The following is a 9,704-nucleotide window of genomic DNA, read 5'->3' as shown; positions in this document are numbered from 1 at the left end:
CCCTCCCTAAGCAACCTTCCGATGCTAATTTTGTTTCCAAAGTTGACTTTTCTATAGGGATGCCATTATATTTCTTAGGGTGAATTAGTAAGTTGGGCTCTTGTGACTTAATCACCACCTAGATGAAATGATAGAGTGAGTCTGTCCACAATGTTTTTTGAATCTGAATAGATGAATCTGCACAATGAAACTACCCTAAATCATCACTTATAAATGTGTCGCTGATGGTATATTGAGAAATATCCAGCTTCATCAAGGAGAACCAGGAGTATCTGTAGAACTAGAGTATGACTAAGGAAAGTTGCAAATAAGTTAACTATATTATAATTTCTGGGAAAAAATACAAAAGTAGGGACATCTTTTATTTATGAGATATATATATACATATATATATTTATTAAAACATTTTTCAGTTTATTTATTTTGAGAGAGAGAGTGCACAAGCAGGGGAGAGGCAGAAAGAGAGAGAGAGAGAGAGAGAGAGAGAGAGAGAGAGTCCCAAACAGGCTCCGAGCTGTCAGTGCAAAGCCTGATACACGGCTTCATCTCAAGAACCATGAGATCATGACCTGAGCTGAAATCAAGAGTTGGACGCTTAATTGACTGAGCCATTCCACGCCTGTATTTGTGACATATTTCTGGCCTTAGGACAGTACCTGAAACATAGCAGACCATCAATGAATATTTGTTAAACAAATGAAGAATGCCACTCAACACTGCCCTTCAATTTTCCTGCACACATTTAGTAAGTATTCTTTCCTGTCTCACTCTGAAACAATTCTTTTTTTTTAAATTTTTAAATTTTTTAAAATTTACATCCAAATTAGTTAGCATACAGTGCAACAATGATTTCAGGAATAGATTCCTTAGTTCCCCTTACCCATTTAGCCCATCCCCCCTCCCACAACCCCTCCTGTAACCCTCAGTTCGTTCTCCATATTTATGAGTCTCTTCTGTTTTGTCTCCCTCTTTGTTTTTATTTTTGTTTCCCTTCCCTTATGTTCATCTGTTTTGTCTCTTAAAGTCCTCGTATGAGTGAAGTCATATGATTTTTGTCTTTCTCTGACTGGCTAATTTCACTTAGCATAATACCCTCCAGTTCCATCCACATAGTTGCAAATGGCAAGATTTCATTCGTTTTGATTGCCGAGTAATACTCCATTGTAGATATATACCACGTCTTCTGTATCCATTCATCCATCGATGGACATTTGGGCTCTTTCCATACTTTGGCTATTGTTGATAGTGCTGCTATAAACATTGGGATGCATGTGTCCCTTCAAAACAGCATACCTGTATCCCTTGGATAAAAACCTAAGTGCAGTTGCTGGGTCGTAGGGTAGTTCTATTTTTAGTTTTTTGAGGAACCTCCGTACTGTTTTCCAGAGTGGCTGTACCAGCTTGCATTCCCAGAGAGCACATTTTCAATCAAGAGCTTAGAATAGATATGGAATGTGAGAGAGAGAGAATGGGGATGAGCACGACTCCAAATCTTTGGCTTAAGCAGCCAAATGAACCCACTGTCATTTACTGACAAAGGAAAGGCTTTGGATAAGTTTTGTGTGAGCTGCCTGCTAGATATGTAGAGGAGACAGTTAGGAGGCAGAGTCTGGACATCAGTACAGTGTAATGGTTAGCAGGTTTACTCTTAGTATTTGCAGGGTCAGGACCAAGAGCACAAATGGTGGTCCATATACCACATGTCTAACTATATAAAGTTATAACTAACTTAACATCACACTGTTAGATAAAACATGTTCTGTCCTTCTGTCTTGATAAATATACCTTTACAACAATAAAACCTAAAAGGACACATAATGAAATTGTGATTTTTGTGGCCAAATTTTGGCTAAATATCACAAAAAAACCTGAATTTAATTACTATCATGCCTGACTGTTCCATTGATGGATCAGGGATGTTTAGACAAATTATAAAATACGTGATAAATGATTACATATTTATTCCATACAATTAACTTTTCTTGCCTTAGCAAAATCACTAATCATATTGTTATAATAAAATTTTTCACATAGTTTGTATCTGTGGGAATAATGAGCTAAAAAAGGATTGAGAATAAAAGATAATTGTATTCAAAATGTACAAAGTGTAAATATATTTTGATAAGTTTAAAATGAAACTGTTGGGGCGCCTCACTGGCACAGTCAGTAGAGCATCTGACTCTTTTTTTTTTTCTTAATTAAAAAAATTTTTTTAAAATGTTTACTTATTTTTGAGACAAAGACAGAATGCGAATGGGTTGGGGCAGAGAGAGAGGGCGGCACAGAATCCGAAGCAGGTTCCAGGCTCCGAGCTGTCAGCACAGAGCCTGATGCGGGGCTCGAACCCACAAGCTGTGAGATCATGACCCGAGCTGAAGTCGGACGCTCAACCGACTAAGCCACCCAGGCGCCCCTTCTTAATTTTTTTAAATGTTTATTTATTTTTGAGAGAGAGAGTGACAGAGCACCAGCAGGGGAGGGACAGAGAAAGAGGGAGACACAGAATCCAAAGGAGGCTCCAGGCTCTGAGCTGTCAGCACAGATAGCTGGGATCAAACCCAGGAACCATGAGTTCATGACCTGATTTGAAATCAGATGCTTAACTGACTGAACCACCCAGGCGCCCCTAGAGCATCTGACTCTTGATCTCAGGGTCGTGACTTCAAGCCCCACGTTGGGTGTGGAGCTTATTTTTAAAAATAAATAAATAAATGAAAAATAAAATCTTTAAAAAAAGGAAAAGAAGAAAATAGAAACTGTCAAAAATTGCTTTTTGTGTTTTAAATGTTATTTTTGCTTTAAAACATTCAGATTATTAAAATTCAAAATAACAAAGTACAAAAACATCAGAATTTTATTATATTAAAAAAAGGTTTTTTTAAACATTTATTTATTATTGAGAGACACAGAGAGACAGAGCATGAGCATGGGAGGGGCAGAGAGAGGAGTAGACACAGAATCTGAAGCAGGCTCCAGGCTCTGAGCTGTTAGCACAGAGCCCAACGCAGGTCTCGAACTCAGAAACCATGAGATCATGGCCTCAGCCAAAGTCAGACGGTTAACCGACTGAGCCACCCAGGCACCCCCCAAAATATCAGAATTTTAAATCAAAATTGTAGAAACAATGCAGGAAATACAAAGTTAGCCTTTAAAAACCAAATTGTCTTATTAAATATTTTTATACAAATAAAGTTATTCCCAATGCATTCCCAATTCATTGAGTATTGACAATGTAAAGAACCAGTTTTTCCATTCATTACACCTAGACAAATACACACATGATATAAAATTTCACGGTCAAAAGAATTGTTTAGCATTGCGGAATTTTTTTTCGGCCACTATGGGAAATTGTACTAAATCACCAATTGTTTCCACACCTTGAATCGGAACAGGTAAAGAGGCAATTAAAAAAAAAAAAACCAAAAACATTCCTGCATGGTGCACCTGGGTGGCTCAGTTGGTTAAGCGTTTGACTCTTGATTTTGGCTCAGGTCAGGATCTCAGGGTTCATGCAGTTGGGCTCTGTGCGGACAGCACGGACCCTGCTTGGGATTCTCTCTCCCCTTCCCTCTGCCACTCCCTCTCCTTTTCTCTCCCGCTCAAAGTAAGTAAATAAACTTTAACAACAACAACAACAACAGTAAAAAGGAACATTCACTACCACTGGGAAATAATACTTGGTTATGCAAGAATATGTTGCACCTGTGCTAAAGAACTGAGCCACCCAGGTACCCCAAAACTCAGTAAGTATGTAATACTAACTCCCCGTTCTCCTTTGCCCCAACCCCTTGCAACAGCTCTTCTACTTTTTGTCTCTGATTTTAAATCCTTTAGGTACCTCAGATAGGTGGTATCACACAGTATTTATCTCTGTGATTTATGTATTTCAGTTAGTATAATGTCTTTGAGGCTTATCTATTGTGTAGCATGTGTCAGATTTTCCTTCCTTTTTAAGACTGAGCAATATTCCATTGTATGTATATGCCACATTTTGTTTGTCCATCCATCCTTCAATGAATGCTTGGGTTTTTCCCATCTCTTGGTGATTATGAATAATATTGCTGTGACTATGCGTATGCAAATATCTGCTCAAATCCTTGCTTTCAATTCTTTTGGTGCCTTTCCGTTTGAGGACACAGAGCAAAAGATATGGAGTTTGAATAATGCTAGTTATAAAAGTAAATAGAGTTGTACTTAAAATTTTTTTTTAATGTTTTATTTTATTTTTGAGACAGAGAGAGACAGAGCATGAGCGGGGGAGGGTTAGAGAGAGAGGGAGACACAGAATCCGAAGCAGGCTCCAGGCTCTGAGCTGTCAGCACGGAGCCCGATGTGGGGCTCGAACTCACAGACGGTAAGATCATGACCTGAGCCGAAGTCAGAAGCTCAACCGACTGAGCCACCCAAGCACCTCAGGGTTGTACTTTTTTAAAGTTTATTTATTTATTCTATTTAGAGAGAGAGAGAGAGAGCAAGCAGGGAAGGAGCAGAGAGAGAGGGAGAATCCCAAGCAGACTCCTCACCATCAGCACAGAGCATGACAAGACACGAACCCACAAACTGCAAGATCATGACCTGAGCTGAAATCAAGAGTTGAATGCTCAATCAACTGAGCCACACAGGCACCCCTAGGGTTGTACTCTGTGATGAGGGCTGGATCTTGAAAGATAGAGAAATCTATGTGTTCTTTAATATATAGTGTGTGTGTGTGTGTGTGTGTGTGTGTGTGTGTGTGTGTGTAAAGAGAGAGAGAGAGAGAGAGAGAGAGAGATTTTCGCCAGGGCAGGACCCTTCTTGGATGGTTTTAATGGGCCTAAATATGTAAATGGTATTAGAACTGGGTGGGTACAGGGGCGCCTGGGTGGTTCAGTCCATTGAACGTCTGACTTTGGCTCAGGTCATGATCTCACCGTCTGTGAGTTCGAGCCCTGTGTTGGGCTCTGTGCTGATAGCTCAGAGCCTGGAGCCTGCTTCTGATTCTGTGTCTCCCTCTTTCTCTGTCCCTCCCCTGCTCATGCTCTGTCTCTGTCTGTCAAAGATAAATAAACGTTAAAAAAAAAAAAAGAACTGGATGGGTACAGCAATGAGTGTAGATAGAAAAGAGGTTGAAGGGCTGTGCCTGGGACAGCTAGAAATCGGAAAGAGAAGGGAGAGCAAGAAAAGAAACCACGAAGAAACACCAGGAAAGTATGGAGACTTGGAAGCCAAGTGAAATCCAATACCGGGGAATGATCAACAAGGCCAAATACTGCCAAGGGACTAAATAAAGGACTGAGAATTTGCCACTTGAGACAACAAAAGTAGAAATTACTGGTAACATTAAAAAAAAAAAAAGGCAGTTTCAGCGAGGACTGGGGATGAAAGCCTGGCTGTAAAGGGTTCAAGAGAGAATGAGAAGAAAGGGCAAATAGAGGATTTGGCCAGCTCTTTACAAGAGTTTTTCTACAAAAGAGAGCAGAGATGTGGGACGGAAACTAGGGGAGGATGTGGTGGAGTGAAAGAAGTCTTGTGGTTTTTGTCTGTTGTTGTCTTGTAACAGTGGCATGACCACTGATGGTTCTGCATCTCCAACCCTGCCCACAGACATATATCCAAGCGCATCCATTTGGATGTCTCATAGGGAAATTAAAATTAACCCGTCCCAAACAGAACTTTCGGTTCTCTCTCCCTCTTTTCCCAATCTGTTTCTTTCCTTAGTCTCCATCTTTCTCAGTAAGCATCTTTGCCAACCATTCAAACTGAAGGCCATTCCAGATTCCTCTCTTTCCCTCACTCCTCATAAACAAAGCATCGCCCTGTTGGTTCTGCTTCCAAAATATATCCTTAATCTGTTCACCTTTACTACTGGGACTGCTGCAATAGCTTCTCTGTCTTCCTTCTTGCCTCCCACCACCTTTTCTCTACGTGGTGGCAGCAGGAGTGTAAATCAGATGATATCATATGACCACTTAACGCTTTTCGGTGGTTACCTGTCACACTTTAAATCCCCACTGCTTGCCTTGAGCTATAAAGTCCTATATTATCTGGCCCTTTTCTCCTTCTCCAACCTCATCTCCACCACCTGCCCTGCCTTGCACCACATTACAGAAACACTGACCTTCTTCCCACCCCACTGCATCCTGCCTTTTTTTTTAGGCCTAATTATTTTGTATGCCAAAGATACAAAAAAGTACAGAGAATTTTATAGAAAACCATGTGCCTATTACCTACATCTAACACATTAATGTTTAGCCACATCTGTCCATTAAAATATGTTGTTCTCTGAATCTCTGTTAGCTGGGAAAGTGCCCAGCACATAATAGGTGCTAATCAATCAATGTTGATGTATGCAGCTTACTATGCTGATGTATGAAGTTTTAATTCATTCATTTACTGGCTGTATATTTTTTGTGTGTGAATATACCGTAATTTGTTTATCCATCTTTCTACTGTTGAACATTTAGGCTGTTTCTGATATTTTATCATTATAATAGTGTTGCAATGAACATTGGCAACATAGTGTTTAAGAGGTCAGATTTGGTGGCTCAGGTGGGTTAAGCGTCTGACTTCAGCTCAGGTCTTGATCTCACCGTTTGTGAGTTCGAGCCTTGCGTCGGGCTCTGTGCTGACAGCTCAGAGCCTGGAGCCTGTTTCGGATTCTGTATCTCCCTCTCTCTCTCTGTTGCTCCCCTGCTTGTGCTCTGTCACTCAAAAATAAATAAACATTAACAAATTTTTTTAAGAGGTCAGATTCTATGGTAGTTTTTAAGTTTATTTATTTATTTTGAGAGAGAGCACTCAAGCTTGGGCGGGAGAGGGGCAGAGACAGAATCCCAAGCAGTCTCTATGCTGTCAGTGCAGAGCCCAATGCAGAATCCAACGCCTGGCAATCTCATGAACCATGAGATCATGACCTGAGCCAAAATCAAGAGCCAGTTGCTTAACCAGCTGAGCCACCCAGGCACCTCTAAGAGATCCGTTTCTGCAGCAGACTACTTGGGATTGAATTCCAGGCACCATAATTTCCAAGTTGTGTCACTTTGGTCAAGTTACTTAAAGTCTCCATGTCTGTTTCCTGAATTATAAAATGAGGGTAAAAATAGTAACTTTTCATGGTATTGTTAGTAGGATTAAATGGGTTAAAATATATAAAAAACCTTATCTCAATGAATATCAACTATTATTATTGTGAGGAATTGCTGAGTCACAGGACATGTGTATATTCAATTTTATTAAGTGATTACCAATTAATGCCTCCACCAGCAATATATAAGTTCCATATTTCTAAATCCTAAAACATGGTACTAATGGGTATAAAATTATGTGTGTGTATATATATTATATATAACATATATATTATATATGCATATATAATATATGTGCATATATGCATATACATTATATGCACATATATGCATATATATTATATGCATATATGCACATATATTATATATGCATATATAATATATATGCATATATAATATATATGTTATATGTAATATGTATATAATATATATATGTTTATTTAATCTCTACACCCAATATGGGGCTGGAACTCATGACCCTGAGATCAAAAGTCAAATGCTCTTCTGACTCATCCAGCCAGGTGCCCCATATATTGTTTTAACTTGTACCTTGCACAGTGAAGTTAAACATCTTTTCACGGGTTTATTGGCCATTCTTATTGATGTTTTGGTGAACTAGCTCTGTATATCCTTTATTTACTTTCCTACTGGATTGTTTGCTTTTTTTCCTTTTGATTTGGGGAACTTTTCGGATATTAATCTTTTGGCGGTTTTATATATTTGAATACCATCTAGTTTTTGGCTTGTCTTTTTGTTGCATCTTCTTAAACTTCTGTTGTTACAGAATTAACTAATTTTAATGCAGTCAAATCTAACAATATTTTCTCACATGGTTTGTGCTTTCTGGGTCTTATTTAAGAAATTCGTCCCTATTTTGATATCCTAAAGAAACATTTCCTGAAAAATATTTCGGGGCCTGTAATCCACCTGGGATTTATTTTTGGATATGGTTTAAAGTAGAAATCTAAATCTTTTTTCCTATTGAAAAAGTTGCCTCAGCCCCATTTCCTGTAGAGGTCATCCTTTCCCTACTGACTTGTAGTGCCCAATTCTTATAAACCACCTTCCCACGGACCTGGTCTTCATAACCTTTGCTTATTTTCTTTCCACCGGGGGATCTTTATTCTCTCTTCCTTCCGATCGCAGCTTAAGCGTCAGGCCGCTCCTATCTAGGTTATGTCTACATGTATGTCCGGCTCGGTGACCCCGTGACTCCAGAGAGTCTGGAAAGGCTGAGAGAAGTAGGTGTTTGGCCAGCTGCCGCCAGGCTGTTGCCAGGGCGGCTGTCGGTGAGGCCGCCGAGAGGAGGAGCACCCAGAAACCCGGTGACGGAATCCGGCCCGCGCCCGCGTCGCCAAGGAGTGCGTCACCACGTGTGGTCGAACGGGGGCGGGGCCAGGGCTGAATCACGTGGCTTGGTTGCCTACGCGCTGCTGGGCCGTGGGAAGATGGCGGACGGAAAGGGAGAAGCCGCCGCCGCCGCCGGGGCCGGGGCTGAGGCTCCGGCAGGAGCCGGAGCCGGGGACGGAACCGAGACTGAGTCCATGGCTCGGGGTCATCGCCCTGCATCTCCGGCTCTGGGAGCCCCGGGACTGCGACCGTGTCTGTGGCAGCTGGAGACAGAGCTGAGGGAGCAGGAGGTGTCGGAGGTCTCATCTTTGAACTACTGCCGGAGCTTCTGCCAGGTGAGGGGCTGACTGGCTGGCTGAAGGCGGCGGGGTGGGGAGGCCAGGGGAAGAGGCCTCGGATCGGTTGCCGCAGCCGGGGCTGGACTGAGAGGCGCCACCTCCGTGTCTCGCCGCGCCCCCAGGCCGGGAAGGCCCAGCTCGGGAAGCTCGACCGCTGGCCCCCCTTCACCACTGCCCGACTTTGGTCACCGCCAGGGCGGGTTGCGCTGGGCCAGACTGAGAGCCCGGAGGGCGCCGGCGGCTCCCTGGAAGGGCCGTGCCCTGTCGCCGTTGCCTGTCCCCCTGCCGGGTGGTTGGTTGGAGCGCCATTGCCTCCAGAGAGATTGATTGCTCGTTCCTGCTGGGAGATCCTTTTTTGAGTGCAGATCTCCAAACTGGAAAACCTGAGTTTTCCTGAATAATCCGGAGATATATGTCGGGGCCAGAGACTTCTCTTTGGAGTCAACGTCATCTGGGCCCCTAAAAGGTCTGACAGTTGGCTTTGAAAGGCGTCTTGGGCTTTCTCATTAGTGATTGCGGAGCCCATTGGTTGGTTGTGGTTTTTTTTTTTTTTTTTTTCTTATTTTATTTATTTATTTTTGAGAGGCGGGGTGGGGAGACTTTTAAGCTGTTCTTTCTCTTCTTCTGGATTCCTTTGAGGATTGTGCTATCAGCAGTGAGGCTAGTGAGCTAGTGGTGGCTATTTAGGGTCTTTGAGTGGAAGAGGATTGAGAAAGATGTGGAGTGTGGTGTTTTGGCAGTGGTATGACCATTTCTGTGCTATAGTGGGTCCTAACCTGTGGTTACGTACATATTTATTGGTATGTTTATAGTCTCCATGGTCACTTCCAGATTTTTGTCTATAAATTTAAAGATATGCCATTATTATTTCTACTTCTGCTATTCTATCGGGTTTCAGGACCAACCCTCTGCTCCTCACCTGGTGTATCTGAGAGAAGGCAAAATAATGGTA

The 9,704-nt window shown here is 42.0% G+C and overlaps 1 protein-coding gene across 1 annotated transcript in view; it reads left to right on the top strand.

Annotated features, from left to right (window-relative positions):
* The first annotated feature begins 8,479 nt into the window (after positions 1–8,479).
* Positions 8,480–9,704, top strand: part of RLF (RLF zinc finger) — an 84,908-nt gene continuing 83,683 nt past the window's right edge. The window contains exon 1 of the mRNA XM_078452042.2: positions 8,480–8,749. Within this exon, the coding sequence (XP_078308168.1) occupies positions 8,513–8,749 (237 nt within the window). The 5' untranslated portion in view covers positions 8,480–8,512. The remainder of the gene's footprint in view (positions 8,750–9,704) is intronic.

This window comes from Panthera onca, chromosome C1 (assembly GCF_046562875.1).
Source record: "Panthera onca isolate mPanOnc1 chromosome C1, mPanOnc1 haplotype 2, whole genome shotgun sequence".
NCBI classification, from domain to species: Eukaryota; Metazoa; Chordata; class Mammalia; order Carnivora; family Felidae; genus Panthera; species Panthera onca.
Note: the sequence above shows the minus strand (reverse complement) of the source record. Positions and strands in the feature narration are given on the sequence as shown.